At 44.1% G+C, this 16,384-nt stretch overlaps 2 protein-coding genes across 8 annotated transcripts in view; one reads left to right on the forward strand and one right to left on the reverse strand.

The window, feature by feature from the left end:
- Positions 1 to 118: 118 nt before the first annotated feature.
- LOC6606755 (arginine/serine-rich protein PNISR) lies at positions 119 to 4,543 on the reverse strand. Of its 3 annotated transcripts, XM_032721065.1 has the most exons (9): positions 3,866 to 4,539; positions 3,443 to 3,794; positions 3,234 to 3,387; positions 2,752 to 2,994; positions 2,424 to 2,526; positions 2,020 to 2,076; positions 1,492 to 1,616; positions 1,197 to 1,428; positions 119 to 1,139 (listed from the first exon to the last, which is right to left on the reverse strand). In XM_032721065.1, exons 1-9 carry the CDS (start codon positions 4,413 to 4,415, stop codon positions 340 to 342), a joined length of 2,616 nt encoding a protein of 871 aa, XP_032576956.1. In that variant the 5' UTR covers positions 4,416 to 4,539; the 3' UTR covers positions 119 to 339. The 3 variants fall into 3 exon arrangements, with proteins under 3 accessions (XP_032576956.1, XP_032576955.1, XP_032576958.1); XM_032721064.1 differs by having other exon boundaries at positions 119 to 1,428; positions 3,866 to 4,540; XM_032721067.1 differs by lacking the exons at positions 119 to 1,139; positions 1,197 to 1,428 and having other exon boundaries at positions 1,509 to 1,588; positions 3,866 to 4,543.
- Positions 4,544 to 5,142: 599 nt separating this feature from the next.
- LOC6606757 (cadherin-87A) overlaps positions 5,143 to 16,384 on the forward strand; it is a 55,819-nt gene continuing 44,577 nt past the window's right edge. For 2 of the 5 annotated variants that reach the window (XM_032721060.1, XM_002031518.2), the window contains exons 1-2: positions 5,143 to 5,428; positions 6,541 to 6,857. The gene's annotated coding sequence lies outside the window, so the exon portion shown is untranslated. The remainder of the gene's footprint in view (positions 5,429 to 6,540; positions 6,858 to 16,384) is intronic. The other 3 variants (XM_032721061.1, XM_032721062.1, XM_032721063.1) reach the window with 3 other exon arrangements.

The raw sequence follows: 16,384 nt of genomic DNA on the forward strand, positions 1-16,384 counted from the left end.
TGGGTTATATTATAAGTTTGTTTTAAGTTTTTGAGACTGATAAGAATGTTTAGATCGAATATTCCGTAGAAAACAATAGTATTACCTAATTGCCCGTCTTAAGTTGGCAAAAATGTTATTGCTTATAGAAAAAATAAATTATTTATTTGAATTTAAAAAAAAAACAATTTGTTTGTATTTTTGGGTACTAAATACGCCCATACAAACCAAACCAATTTTTCTGAGTTTTTAATTTATTAGGCTGATTTAAAACTGTTTACTAAAAAGCACTTAAACAGAAGAAATAATAATTATTTAATATTAACAATTAACTTCGGATTTTTATCCGCAAGAGTTTTATTAATGGCGCTTGCGCGGATGCGACGCGGAAGTGGAGGAGTATGCCTTCGAGCTGGAGTGGTGAGTGCTGCGCGACTTGGAGCGGGATCTCGTGCGGTGTCGCTTCAGTCCGCTGCTGCTGCTGCCGTGATCATGGCTACGGCTGCTGCTCTGCCGCGAGGAGCGGTGGTAACTGCTGCTGCCGCCAGCATCTTCGCCTGAATGGCTGGACTCGCGATGTCGCCGCTGTTTCTGGCGGTGACTTCCACGGCTACTGCCGCCACTAAGCTGGCTACTACGATGCTGGCGATGACCCCTATCACGGTCCCGCTCTCGGTCCCGCTCCCGCTCCCTTTCTCTGTCGCGATCGCGACGCTCGTATTTGCTCCGACTGCTGCTGTGGTGGCTTCGGTGTCCATGCCGGCTGGATCGCTTGCTGCGACTGCCGGAAGTTTTGGATCCGCTCGAGGTGCTGCTACTTTCGTCGCTATCACTGCTAGAGCTGCTCCCACTGCTGCTAGACGATGACGAGGGGGACGAGTGGCGGCGCTTGCTTTTGGACTTACGCGACGACTTGTTGGCCTTGTGCAGCGCCTTGTCCGCCGCACTCAGCATGGTGGCCACCGACTCCGGCATCTGCAGTAGATTAGTGGCCGGATTGGGAACGGGCTTCAGCTTTTGTGGACTGCTATTGCTTAGGCTTCCGGGCGGTGGCACCACAGCGGTCGCCACCACTTGTTGCACGAAGCTCTGCGACTGCTTTTTGCCGTCCTTGTTGTCGCTGAAGCGGGTGGTCCGTTCCTTGCGGCTGAGTCTTTTGCCTAAATGATGGCAATGTATGCTTAGGAGTTCTTGGGATTTATGTGGATCACCTATACCATTTGACTGATGAATCTTTTCCTGGGTTGCTTGACTGGCCGACTCACTGGGCGGGTCTGGATTGACCACCGGTCGACGATGCTCACCACCACCACCAGTTACGGAGCGCTCTAGCTCCCGCTTGCGATGTCGCAGCAGGGTTTGCTCATCAAGCAGCTCTTGCTTGGCCACTCGATCCTCAATGTCGTCAATGACTTTCTCGAAGGATCGTTTGCTGCGCCTTATGCGAGCCTAAAAAGCCAAATAAAAATAATACATGATTTCCTTTTGATAATGAACGTGGTGCCAACATACCTTTAACTCCTCCGCGCTTAGCTGCGCGCTTTTTTCGGCATCCTTTCCAGCGCCCGTTTGACGCTCATCTTCATCATCCTCATCATCTTCGGTTTCGCTGGAAGAATCGCCATAGGCAGCTAAACCTATAATTCAAATCAGTCAAGTGCTAATTGTTGCTACCAGGCTTCAATGTAGATCGGGCGCAGATTTTGGTATATTTTGAACTGATTTTCAATATATTCGCAAGAATTTACGGAAAGGTGAGAGGAGGGGGAAATGGGGAAGAGAAAGGACGAAGAAGCGGGCTAGAAAGAACAAACTGCGTCGAAGGAAGTCGAACTCATTTGGCCATGGCTTAAAGTTACAGGAAGCATAGAAAGTTAAATCTCGGCCATAGGAATAATCCAATTCTTTGTATTATCTTTTCGTTTTGCCATTAGGATTTGGGGTATAGAAAATCAGGATGACCAAGCATAACTCAGACTACCTCTGAACAAAAATAGTGCAAAGAATATGTACGAACTAAATGGGAATTTGGTTACTTACCCAAGTTGCCGGTAATGGAGGACAAGGCGCTTTTGCGAATCACTTGGGCTGATGACGCTTTTGATTTACACATACATACATATATATATATAGGTATATATTATATATTAAAATTAAAAAATTCAGCAAGTGATTTCATTGGTTTGTGTGGTGTTCGATATTAATTCATTATGGGGAATTTCAAGATTAGCATAGACATAGGATTAAAAGAGTTGGTAACGAGCTGTGAAGCCGGAAAAAACACGGCTCCAATCGCTTGGCCGAAACATCCGGTCATCCAAGCTACAATCGTTCCGCGATATATCCGCGCCGTCTTACGATCTATAACTACTTACACACACACACGCGCGCGACCGCTGGAAGAAATCGGTTGGGGATAAACTTAAGTATAATGCATAATGTACCTTTCGCACGGTGTGCTTTTAGAGTCTCGCCTGCAATGGCTGCAATCTCTTCGTTTGTGGTTTCCAGCAGGATTTCGGTTAGTGTCCGACGCACCACAAGCATCTACAGATGGGTGGTATTGGGTGTTCATATTCATTGTTTGCAACTATACAAATGGGTTTTTGGATGTGCCGCCGATGGCCAGGGAATGAAACTCTAGTGAAGAGTGAACGAACTGCAGAGCAGCCAGAAAAGTGTCGCCAGAATTCCGCAGTTCCTTCGCCTCTGAGACTCACTCGATTTCATCGCCTGGCTGAGCAGACATCCGGGTCAAATGGTGATGCCTACCAGATCCGCCAGTCTTTCTTCGTAGTTTTTACCATTGACATCGTTTACGGTAGCCATCCTCGCCTGCTCCGCCGCTGCCCGATTGCCGCTTTCGATGGCTCCATGCAGCTCCGACTCCGGCTCTTCGCCGCTGCTGCTGCTATCGTCGTCCTTACTTATCAATTCATTACCTATTTGCTGCACCTTTAGTTCTTCTTCACGCGCCTCCCCAGGCAAGTCAATGGAATCTTCGCTGTCGCTAGCCTGAATTTCAAGGGAATGTTTAATCGACAGCCTGCAATTAAGCCTGCAGTCTGCTCTACTGTCCGGATTGTTTTAAGTGTTGTGTGCTTTCAATGACGATACATTGTTTTAAGTACAGGTTCAGTCCCGTCTGGATTTTTGTGTAAGCAATTGGAGTGAAATGGTGTGTGCTACACTTTCCGCACTTTTCGGTCTGTATTGAGAGTCAGTAAACCCTGCCGCCCATCGACCTTACTTACCACGTTCGCGATGTTCAAAAGATTACCAGGTGTGGTTAGTGTTTTGCTTGATACTTGCTTAACGTGGTTGACCTCGACATCTGGCGTGATCATAGAGGACTGCTGGCGCTCTAGTTGCCGCTGCTTTTCCCGCTCCATTTTCTCCAGGCCCTCTCTGAAAGATTAACGAAATGATTGTGAATCTTATGGTGGTTCTTTGGCACACTCACCTTATCCAAGCTGGCAACATTTTCCGTTTGTTGGCATCGATCTCACTGCTGACCCCGCTACTTCCGCTTTCCGCATGCGGCTGCTGTGTGTGCTGTGGCGGCAGGTGTGTATGTGGTGTTAGATGGTGTGGATGTGGATGCGGCTGAGGTGCTGGTGGATGGTGTGGATGCGTTGGTTGGGGCGCATGCTGCTGCTGCTGATGCGCTTGCAACTGCAACTGCAGCTGTTGGTGCGGCTCATTGGGATTGCTGACGTTCAGCTTCAGCAGAGATGGTATATGCGCCGTGGAATTGCCCGATTTGTCGGTCTGCATTTGCCACCCGGCCCATGGCTGCTTGCCCAGCGTGACAGCTGCAAGGAACGGAGAGGAGGTTTAGTTTCTGACCTGATTATCGTGCTATCTTCTTGGATCTTCTACAAACCCGCTCCATTGGAGGCGTCTGGGATCTGACCAGCCACTTCGCTGCCCGCCAGCCATTGGGATTGCGTAACCAAAGGAGCTGGCGGTAGCGGCGTCTCAGAGCTATGTCCCCGCTCGTTCTCATCGTCCATGTCCATATCCGCCTCGCCGTGCTCCTCTAGTTGCGGAAATCCCGCCCTGACCACACTGGGCACCGGCATTGCTAGCGTCGGCTGGTGGTATTCTCGCAAATTGCTGATGATGGGCGGCGGAGGGGCCAGGGGCATTGGCACCGGAGTAGCGTCCCGCATGTGAATCCATTGCTGGGCGAGCTGCGCCCAATCGATGCCAACGCCACCCTGCATGGCGAGCGGCAGGCCGGCGGCTACCAGAGGCGTCACCATGCCCTGACCGCCGCCCGGGGGCATTGGAAAATGTGTGGGGGGCGGCGGGGGCTGCGCCAGGAACTGAGTGTGATTATGGTTGTGCCCATGGCCATGTTGTCCATGTCCGTGGACGTGGGCGTGCTTGTTGTAGCCCAAATCGGCGTTTCCATTTCCACCAGGAAACATCTCTGCTTGTAGTTCGAATATGCTCTTTAAATCCCAGCTGTATTCCTCAGTTATCGAGGTTTTCTTCACGAATGAAACGAATTTTCGTCGCCTTCTACGCCATTTTCTCGCTCAGCCCGTTTGGTCATTCGCCGCGAAGCGTTAACAGCGGGTCCCTCATATGACGGTATTTTTTAATACACTTCAGCTATACTGCTTTTTCAAAAAACATATTTCTTTTGTTACGTTTTATGCAGTTGATTTAGTTTTTTTTTTTTTTTTACCATTTTGCCACCAAAAAGTACTCTTTTGGATCGATTTATTTTTAAAAATGGTGTTCAACCAAATTCAAGAAATTTAAGTATAATTCAGAAGGCCCAGTAATATACTAAATGACCGTTAATTAATACACTTTCAAGGAGATTTATTTTAACGGCTAGAATGGTCCTTTAAATAACTTATATACTGTTCATTTCCTTAAAATATAGGTGTATATATTCTTTTCTATTATATATTTGAGATAATTTTAATTTCCACAATATTTTTCCTTGTGATTAACAGAGGCAGTCAAACTCGTAACAGTCAATGGGTAAAAGTCTCTATGAAGTAGCGGTTAACAGTGAAGTCGCAAAAGTGTGCCCGTACGCCAACCGAGCGAGTATCCCCAATCTGCAATATTTTTGGTTGGTTTTTTCAGCAATAGCCCCACTCTCGTCAAAGAGTGCAACAAGTGATTCTGTTTATGTTTTCAACAACTTCTCTCTGCGGAACCGAACGTGAGCGGACGTGTGCGGACGCGTCGCTGCCGGGAAAATAAGTTGCGTCGGCGTTCCGGCGTTGTTGTTTACGTGTTATAATAAATTTGTGTGCGTGCGAGAAGGGCGCGCTCCTGTCTGTGTTGGTGTTATTGTCGGTCGTTCTCAGCGCGAGTTTCGAAATACCGCATTGTTTAATTACAGCCGCCGCGGCTAATTTCAATACAAACAAAAGCTGGTGTGTGAATGAAATTATGCTAAAATAGATAATAGTTAAAGGTAAAAGAAATTAAAAGCAGAAGAGGGAGAAGAGGAAGAGAACTTCTGAAGCGCAGTTGCGTCGGCGCAGCAGCGTTTCTATCGGTGTGTGTTTGAGTATGTAGTGGTTTGTCTGGTTTTTGTTTTGGGCTGTGTGTGTGTTTTCGTGTTTGCGAAGCAACAATTTAATTGCTATTCAATTTTAAAAGCAGTTCAATTGCAAACCATTTGAAATATGTAATTTTCTGTCGATTGCATTTGCATTGGAGTGCGTAATTACATTTTTGAGCCACAAAACACAAACAGTGCAACTGTTGCTGCTACACTGGGAGCAAAACAGGGCGGATAGATGCTCAATTCGGTGACTTTACAAAGAAAAACCTAGCATGTGATTAAATTTGACTAAAAATATATACAAATATTTAATGGCAGGCAAGTTTTTTTGTCCTGTTAGGCAAACAAAAGTTTAATTTACATCTTTATCTATCTCAATCTTTCAAACATCAAAATTATATAAATATGTAAATATTAATTTGATCTGAGAAATTTGTTATCATACTCAGATCTTGATTTTTCTGTGTGCTCTGTAATGGCGTAATCGTAATCTTTGTGCCCCCTTTTAATGATTTAATTAAAAGCGTAAATTGCAGGCCGAAATTCAATTTGTCCGTTTGACTTTTCAATTCGTGTGGGTGGCTCTCTGACATTGGATCGTTGTTGTTGTTTTTTTTTTTTTCAGTTTTTATTGTAATTGTGCAACAACACGCACACACACGTAGTAAATAATTAAGTTCGTGCGTCGCGTGCCGTTTTGAATTTTCTTTTTCCTTTTGCCGTGGGGCCCGGAAAATGTTCTCTTCTCGCTGCGCGTTTATTTGCATTTCTATCAATGCGAAATTCGACTCGTATAAAATACAATAAAAAATCGATCGAAAAAAACCAGTTGACCGTGAGATAATTCGTGCATAATTGCTAAATAGCAACAAAAAAGAAATATAAATACATACATATGTGAATGATTGAATTGCTGAAATATTTAATGTTTGTGTTGTTTCTCCTTCTCTTCTCCTCTCTGAATATGTGTTTGTGTGTTTGCTTTTGCCCTTCGTCAATGAACAACGGCACTTTTCGAGGTGCGAAGTCGAAGAAGAGCAAACAACAACAAATTGCCATCACCTTTGTCAGCAGAGAGAAGAAGCCAAAAAGCAACAACTAAGCCGGCATTGGAGAAGACAAAAAAAGAGAGAACAACAACAGAGATAACAACAAAACGCAACTGCGACGTCAGCAGAGCCAACGAAGAAGAGGAAGAACCAAGCCTTGGTGGCCACATTCCAACGTCATCAGCCGGCGAAGGCCGGTGCAGCCGCCAAACCCGGGTCACCGAATTCTTTCTTTCGCCGGAGAACTCACCTCTCCCCAACTGAAATCGCTGAAACAACATCTGCGGGTAAGTCAACTTTGACAGTACAGGCAGCACTCGATAAGTGGCACAAACTTTCAGAGGTTTTTTTTTTTGCATTATGGGCTGTTGTAGTTGAGCTTAAGCCCAGATTTATGTCCCTTTTTCTCTCTTCTACGAAGTAAACTTACTTATGTTTTGAAATAACTTAGTTTAGTTCCAGCAATCCACTGCACACTGTAGGTAGCAAGTACATCAACGTCAATTTTGTGCTGCTCTCCTTCCGCGTTCTTGTTGTTGCTGTTGCTGGGTCACGCCCACCGCCATGAGAAAACATTTTTGCGTAGAAATTACATATTGTTCCGTTTTCACATACCAGCAACCCCACCGCCGCTCAACTCCCCCCGCCTGCTGCCCACCACCTGCCCCATCGTGTTTTGTAGCTTGGTTACGGGCTGGTAGCCCCCTGCTTCTGTTACCACGATTTCGGCGAGCCTCTTGTATTTTTATGGGTCGTCATCCATCGTTGTTCTGCCAAGCGCCCGAGGAGAGCCCCTAGTCCTCCATCTCCATCTGCATCTCCCAACTCCCAACTCGCTGCTCCATGTTCCACCTCCCGTATCATCAGGTCTTCGCTTTCTGCTCATCAAAGCACAAAAACATTCAACGGCCGGGTGCCTCAATTATGTTAATTATGAATTGCTCCCCGGCTGTCTCTTTTGGAATACGGCTGCTTGTTTGGGCGTGTTTTTTAGTTGGTCTGCTACGATTTAGGATGGGGGCAACGAGCTAAAGTGGAGAGCGCCAGTCAATCGGTTACGTGGGCCATTGATATGAACCATTACTGACTCCGTCGATCCCATGGCAATGAACTCCCATCCCTATTTCCACTAAATTTTGAAATATCTTTCTTGTGCTAGCTGATTAAGGGGTATATGATAGTCGAGGAATATTGCAATATTCGCCACCATTTAATTTAATTTAATTTTATCCGCCACTGGAGAATTTTGGAATTTGAAAATCACAATATTAATGCAGGCCCAACAATAAGAAGAATTTTGTTGCTTGTTGCAACCCAAGAAGCGGGAGCTGGAAAAGTGGCTGCCTCTTTTTTGTTTGGGAAACCTTTTAACAATGGAAAACTTGCCCAAGCCGTCGACGGAACTGAGTGCAAACCGCTGCCGCTGCTCAGCTCTTTTGGCGACTCTGTCTCTGTTTTTGTTGCCATCGCAAGCCGGAAGATATTTCAGACTGGCTTGCAAGCGGGCCTTTAAAAGGGGCTGTGGGTGTGGGGCGGTGAGGAGGTGGAACGGTGGGACTGGGTGCCACTGGCGGGTTTCGTGCTTAGACAGAAACAAGTTTTATGCTTCGGCAATGATGACGCTAGAGCACTGACTCCAACTCTCCGCGACTGCGGCTCTGACCAGTCCATCTGACCAGTTCTGTGGCCAGCTGCCTTTGTTGTTCTTGGCCTACACTATTCGGAGCTAACCCCCCTTTAGGCCGCCTTCCGATTCCACCTCGGATTGCGATTCCCGGCCCAAAAACCAGACCATGTCGGCCTGCTCCCCAGCGCACTTCGTTGTGTATGGATCAGTCAGTGGTGGAGCTGTGGTGCAGCCGCGTTGTGTAGTTTTGAACTAGTTGTGTTTTGGGGTGCTTCAAATCAGGCTGAACCATTACACTAACCAAGCGATGGAAGCGTGATCTAAAAGGGTTACCTTCAAAAAGAATCATAAATCAAAAAAATTGTATTTAAATTTAAATAAGAAATGGTGTATTCTTCGCTATAAAATCTGTAAAATAGATAATGATATGAAATGATATTAAAAATGCTCCTTTCTATGTTGAAGCATTTTGTTTAACAATTATTTTAAAATCTCTATACCTATTTTTAGCTTATGTATCCTGTATGTTAGCCCTATGGTCTCATGGTCAAGAACGTTAACCATCTCTAAACCAATAATTTTTCTTCCCTGCCCAGCAATCTACCTCGTACACAGTTTATCCATTACCCCCCCCGTCCAATAACCCCATTCCCCTGGGGTCTGTCGCACTTTTTGGTACTGTTCACAATTTGGAAATTAACTGGTTTGGTTGTTTTTGGCCCTGGAATCCTGTCTGGGCCACAACGCTTTCTAGCCATTTGTATTGTTCGACGGCGGCGAGACGGACAGCTCTATATATGTATGTATGTATGTGGAGGATAAAGTGAGCTTAAAGTTTTCCGGGACTCACTTTTAGTTGGTTCTTTTGGGGCGGTGAGGTTTTCGACCGGACCGTCTGGGATTGCCCCCGAAAAACTTTTGCTAGCCAAGTGGGCGGTTACGCTTAGAAATAAAGGGTGCGTGTGTGTGTGTGTAAGAGTGTGCTGCAATAGAGAGTCGGTGGCGTTGGGCGAATAGTGGCTGGTGGAAGTCGGCCATTCAGCCGCGACAGGAAGACAGCTCCGGAAGGAAGTTCATTTTGTGCAACTTAACGCTTTCACCCGCTCTCACACTTTTAGTTTGGGAGCAAGTCTGTCCAGTTCGTTCATTCTCATTCCGTTCGCTATTTTGAATAGGCTGCAGGGATCAGATAACGCTTGTAAAATAATACAATCGTGCGATCCATGTAAAGGAGTGCTTAAATATAACAATATTCTTTACAAAATTTAACGAATCTTAGTCTTATTGTAGTTAGGGAATGTAATAATTATATATATTCCTTTTTCAATTGGCTTGTGTTATAGTTTCTTTATAGTTGTTTTTAAAATTAGCACGCGAAAATTCCAATATAATATCTAATCACATCTGGACTCATTTTTGGATTATGGTACTTATTTTTCCACCGCAGTTGGCCGCAGTGCATCTGTGCCCGAAGCAATTTGAAGAATTTCTTATCGGGATTTATGATCCTCCGCACCTTGGAGCACATAAATCAAACCATAAACTAGAGACAGTCATAGGAACATATGCGGCTATGATGGACCACGCCATGGAGAGTGGATTGCAATTTCTGGGCACTAATCCCCATACCGCCAATCCGCCCACACCTCCACCCGTTTTTCTTCGCTGGTTAATGGGAATACGTGGATGAGAAACAGGCAAATTGCCCGGTTTTGGCATCGGCGGCACTCACATAGATACACACTAATACGCGCGCACACTAACTAAATTTTTAATCAAGCTTGCCAGCAGCTGTGATTCCGCTGGTGGAAGCCATTTTGGAGCTGCCCCGTGCCACCTCCCCGTAATGCTCGTCCTTGGAAAGCGCAAAAAATGCAATCAACGTCAAATGCGCTTCGAAACTTTGTGCGAAATAATAGAAAAGCCATTAATTTCACTTCTCGTCGAAGATGTTACGAGAATCGGGCAAAAGTACGCGAGAAAAAAAGTAGGAGCACTTTGTCTGGGCGTGGCCAGGACATATGGCGACATAGTCTGTTACAAAAAAAAAAAAAAGAGAAAAACGCGATAAGAAAAAAGCAATGAAAGCTCTGCTGTGGAGAAAAGTAATTTTTAATTATGCGCACAACATGAGTCAAACTTTGATTGGAATTACACAAAATCCGATTAATCGCTCGCTGCACATCCGTTTCCCATTCTCGGTTCTTGGTAAAAGTTTTTCCATCGCTTAGAACGTCTGCCCCCGTAAACGATGCAAAGTTCGCGGCTCAAACAATTTTCATTAGCAACAACAAAAACCGCTAATTTCACTTACAATTAGCGGTAAGCCAACATGTCGCATCAGTTGGTCTACACGGTGGGCGGTGGGTGGTCTGATGGGCACTTTACACACACACAACTACCAAGCAAGTTTTCAACTAAAATCACCAAAAAAAAGTAAAGAAGAGTATGAGGTATTTTGGCAAATTATGAAAGTGATACCCTGAGTCCGGAATTATCATATCATATAATTGCATTTATGTCAGCTCAGTTATACAAAAAGTGTTTGAAAGTGCTTAAATGTTATCATACTGTTTCGTTTTCAAAATCATATCTTTCTAAATGTGTATTTACATTATTCTAATATAGAACCTTTATTTGTAGTACTGCAAATGGATATTTCCTCTTAATTTACGCTATATTTTTATAATTTCCTAGGTCAGGAATTCATTTTCCTTTCCTCGAGTAGAGTATTAGAAAGTGTGTGACCACAAGACTAATCTCCACACAATTTGTTTAACATTTATGAGTGACAATGGGCAGTGGCCTAGCGCTGTGGGAAAACACTGGCGGGCTAAAGGGGGAAGGGGTTGGATGAAGTTGAAGCCAACAGAGTAGTTATGTAATACAAAGTTGAGTCAACGGTCAGCGGTAATGCAATAAGCAACTTTTTCAAACTGCTGCTTCGCCTCGGACTCCATTAAAGTTGTCAAATGAAGTCGAAGTTTGATTGCCTGGGGCAAAGCAGTGACCCGCCTCCCCTTTTCTCCCCATCCACAACTTTTCCGGTGTTGACATGGACTTGGTGCTGTCCTAGAGATTAGAGAAGTGTCCTGTGATGTTTTCCTGTTAAACGCCAACGCAGCGTGGAAGAGTATTTATAATTGCCAGCCTCGGGACTTTAGACTTGTGCGAATCCGGTCGGATAGATGGGCACTCCGCCCATTCCTCCTTTCGAGGGTTGATTGACAAGTTCAAGTGATTGAAGTCGATTGCATATGGGATTATGTGGTCCGAATTATATCGCAGGTACATAAAAATAAATGAAAATGTTAGTGCTTAAATTGTAGATAAACTTTAATAATGATTTTTCTGCCTAGTTGTTCTTTTATGACGTAAATCCCTTAAGCAAACATTACGTTACAATGCCTGAAACTAGTTGGAAATGAAATTACTTACTTGAAGATATCATATCCCCTCTCTGATTAAATTAAAGACCCACATGCAAAATGCATATCCTGCGGCAAGCAAACTTTGCCACCAACTCTCTCAGATAGAACCGAACTTCTCCGCCTGCAACTCCTCCCAGAACCATCATATTTCGCCCCAGCGGTGTCTAACAAAGCAATAAGAGCCACGGATACGCCAACACCGTTCGAGTTTGCTAAGTAAGCGTGGCCGAGACGCCCTGAGTTGGCCCTAAGGCAGCATATTCATTAGGCAGCGTGGCGGAGGAGGATTAAAGGAGGTGTCGGAAGATGCGAGGGTTTTCCATTGAAGAATGGAAAGGGAGGAGAGGTTTCCATTCAGGATGCTTGCTTGGTCTGGCTGCCTTCTTGATGGCTGGCCCAACTTATGGGTCACTTGTTCAAGAAATTTCACAAAACTTTGCCAACTGGTTGTTGTTATGGCCAAGGAAGGAAGAGAGCCACGGATGAAATATTTCGAGAGGGGGTGGCGTAATGAGAGGGGGTTGGCCAGAGCGACTAATGAGAGACTTGGACTGGTACAATGAATATAATTAAATGAGTCCAAGGTGTAAACTAGCGAATTGTTTGATCCCATTCAGTCAGCTCAGAGTCCCAGTCATCCTCTCCATCCTCCGCCATTTTGCCAGTCCTTCGCCCACGGGCTCCCCTCCTTTTTTTTATATTCTTGCCGCCTGCCAACTTTGTGCCTGTTCAGCTAAATGCTGTTAAACTTTCATCTTGGGCTCAGCACTTTTTGCACTTTGAAAACACTTTTTTTTTTCGAATTCTTGTTTCCTGCCTGGCGGACATTTTTCAGTCACCGACTTGTTTTCAGTTAGCCAACTGTCATTCAGTCACTTGATCGTTTGGAGCGTGACAGGTGGTATTCTGCAGGGAATGGGGTGGCATTGGATAATACTCTATGATGGGCGGGATTTTAGGGATAAATAGGCTCAACAATGTGCTTAAATTTTAGCTTATATAGAAGAGATCTAAATGAGCATTTGATGGTTATCCGGAATGCTTATCTTAACTTAAAATAGTAATGATTAAAGCTTATTTGTAAAATAGCCTATTTTACAACTAAAGGTAACTCAAATCGTTTCCATCCACTGCCTTAACCTATATTGTTTTCCTCATTAATCAGCAGGATAATGAGCTATTTTCTTCTTTAACGGCAAGAAATAAAAGGCCCAGGGTCCCGTGACAGTTGCAGTTTAGTGTCTAATTAAAAAGTTCTCGGCCTTCGTGATTGTGTGCGTTTGTGTGGCACCTAGACTAAGCAAAAAAAAAAAAAAAAGAATAAAAAAGAAGCGACTCAAAGTCGAGCCAACTTTCTATGGCACCACTTTCGCTGTCCCCCGGAGATGCCAATGAATATTCTGGTTCTGCAGTGATGAGATGACGAAACCTGTTTCCGCTTCTCCATTCCCTGCACCTCATCAACTCGAATTAGCCCCCTCCACTTTTTATGGTAATGAATGGGTCAGGCAAAAGTAGAGCTTTGATTTCTGATGCTGGTGCTAACCGCAAAAGCCGGTAACGAAAAAAGAGCAACAATTTCTGGGGGTGACATTGGACCAGTGTATTTGCTCGGGGTCTACTTTTCACTCTATCGTGCTGCGACTTACCCATTTCTTCCGTAACTCCATTGACCTTATTCGCGCAGGTGTCTGTCCATTAGTTTTGAGCTTGGCTCTGGGAATCCACATTCCTCTCCGTTCGAATGCAAAGCTCAGAATGAAGGGTTTTTCCAGTGCAGTCTGTGGCTTTCACTTCACTTCGGTTCTCACCTGCAGATTTTCAATGCACTTTATCGGTGTTTGGATTTCTCGTTGTACTTTTTATACTCTCGGATTTGTTGTAACACATTTTGGAATACTCGTACAACTCGATTTCAAAAGTCACCTTTGAATCAGATTTTTTAAAGCAGTTGAAAAAGGTGTTTATATATTTATACCATGTGAATATGAAAATATGTGCCAGTGTGTTAAATCTTCGATCACGGCAAAAGAGCTTGTTGTTTTGTAATTGTTTGTGCTGTTACCACACATTTCTTCGGCTCGAATGCGTGTGAAATATTTCGATAAATGTTTGTGGGTTTGTGCGGAGTATCAGTCAGCGAACCGAGTGTTTTGCACTATTTGTGTGAGTGGGTGTGTGTGTGTCCGTGTGAGCCCGCTGACCGATGTCGGTCTTTTTATATCTTTGTTTTTGTTTTCCTTTAGCCCTGCTGCACCTCATCCCCATTACTCTTGTACCATCCTCCAAACCAACGGACCATTTTCGCTTGTCGTCTCTTGGCGTTAACTTTTCCACGCATTGATGACGGATGGCCATGGAAAATGATGAATGTTTAATGGGGCAGTGCGACAGCAAAAACATTTTGAGGTAACATATTGATGGCACGGAGGTTGCACTGCATTCGGTTGGGTTTGGTTTGGGCTGATCGGGCGGATGATGGTGGAAGGGTTGGGATCTGGTCATGCATCATGAAGCGGTTCGTTGCCGAAACTTTCAAATTCTCACATGTTGCAATGTCAACAAAGTTGAAAATATTGTTAGAATTTCAAGCGAAATGCATTTTTAACATTGCCTTCAAACTTCAGCGTTTGAAAATGTTGGCGGAAGGCGGCAATGAGTTTTGCCGATTGAATTTACAACGCTTAATATTCGCATTCCGCTGGGAATTGTATATGCTTAAAATTGAATTATAAGTTTATCCACTTCCCAATTACCCTTCAAGTGCTCGAGAACTTGTCATGCTATCAACTAAAGAGCAATAAAACACTTTACACACTAAGAACTGTATCCAAAGTCAAGTGATCTCTAGAAGTTTATCCCCTTCGTTTTTTTTCCAATCTACTTATGAGTATTTCCCCTAAGATTTTTATGAACTTATCTAGAGTACCTCGCTTTAGAGTCACATGGTTTGCTCTAAATTCCTCGTGGAATTTTTGCATACATATATGTGGGTTTGTGTTATAAAAATTGCTCCACTTGCGTTGAACAATCTCCTTGCCCCTTCGCGTTTTTCTCCTTTTACCAGGTCGTTTATCACCGTTTTTTGCTCGTCTTAAGCAAGTCTATCAAAAATATGTATTCGTAATTGCTGCAAGCCACACACAGCAAAGTTGTAAGAGTTGAAGGGTAGAAGATGGAGGCGATGGTGTACTCCAGATATGGAAAAGCGATAAAAGTATGAAAGTTGAGGAAAAGCGACATCGTCGAATGATGTCATATTCGCACATACAGTCTTTTTTTTTCGTGTGCATCTATCTCTCTTCGGCGAGGTATCGTTTGTCTATTTGGCCAAATCCAAACGAATCGAGCTAAATCAACTGAAAATCAAGCCCACCCTAGGCACCCTTTATGAATCAGTTACCAAGGCGCTGATGCTGCAATAAAAGGTGCGATTTATCATAATGGCTGACGCATGTAACACACATACACATACACTGACACACGCACAAACACACACAAGATGTTGGGCAGCTAGCATTTCCCATTTTCCATTTCCCTTGCCCCTTCCACCCGAACACTTATATTTTGCAATATAACGCAATGGTTCCTGCTGTGGATTGTGGAACCATCGATTTCATTTCTTGCCATTTTCCGCATTTTTCATAAATCTGTTTTTCCACACTAACACACACACTCCTTCGTTTATGGCCTGTTGGCAGATTGTGTGATTGTGTGTTATGTGTGTTATGTGTGTGTGTGGAGTTATCTGAGGCGGCTGCCAGACGCCAGTTCATATTGATTACAACAAATTTGCCGTCGCCATTCGTTCGGAGTTGTCGCCGGCTTTGGAGAAAAAGAGAGAAATAAACGTGATTATATAACTGATATATGTAAGCGAGTAAGTACTTGTGTCGCTATGTATGTATGTAGCTATGCCGGTTTTTATTAACCTTCCACGTTCCATTAAAGATCCATTAAGGATATTGAAATATGATTTGGTATAGTAATTGGAGATTTAGATTCAGGTCTGACTTGTCAAAAGCATGCATTCCCTTTCATACTTTTCTGGATTTTTTGAGCTTTTGTTGTTTAATACTAGGCTTTTGTTGGATACTTTTACGTGTCATTAAGGAAATGGACGTATGTTTAGCAATAGTGATTTGCGAGGCATTATATCTTTAGTTTATAAGCGGATTAGTTAAGTTCATCAAACGCTTGGTGTTGGTTGTTTTCTTAGATCTATACCATATTCATAGATTTATTTCATGTATTCTCTACTGGAATTCGGAGTTCTTTGGTGGTGTTTTCAAAGCCATGTGATTACATTTGTGTAAAAGATGTAAAAGTCTTAAAGATTAACGATATTGAACTACGAAAGTGCGATAACCTTTACGGAAGCTAATTAAGTCGAGTCTAGAACCCTATTTCTACAATACTGATGAAACCCTTTTTTGCTCCACTCTACTCCACTCCCACTCTTGGATAGCCGCCCTCCAACTGCAAACCGTTCAGTTGCTTGACATTTAGTGCCGGCTGCTGTGCGCTGGCCATGTCTTGATGTCTTGGGCTCTTCGATGGTGGCTCAAACGGGGACTGGGGCAGAATCCAAGTCCGAGAAAGAGACGGCAGAGAGCGGCTGAATCTGAAAACGAGACTGGAACGGAGACTGGGGGCCTCTTTTGCTCTTTTGGCGACGACGGCTGCTGTCTGGAATTTCGTTGAACCGGTTTATGTGTGTGGTTCGCCAGTGGCTGCTGCTGTGGCAGTTACCTAC

This window comes from Drosophila sechellia, chromosome 3R (assembly GCF_004382195.2).
Source record: "Drosophila sechellia strain sech25 chromosome 3R, ASM438219v1, whole genome shotgun sequence".
Classification (NCBI taxonomy): Eukaryota; Metazoa; Arthropoda; class Insecta; order Diptera; family Drosophilidae; genus Drosophila; species Drosophila sechellia.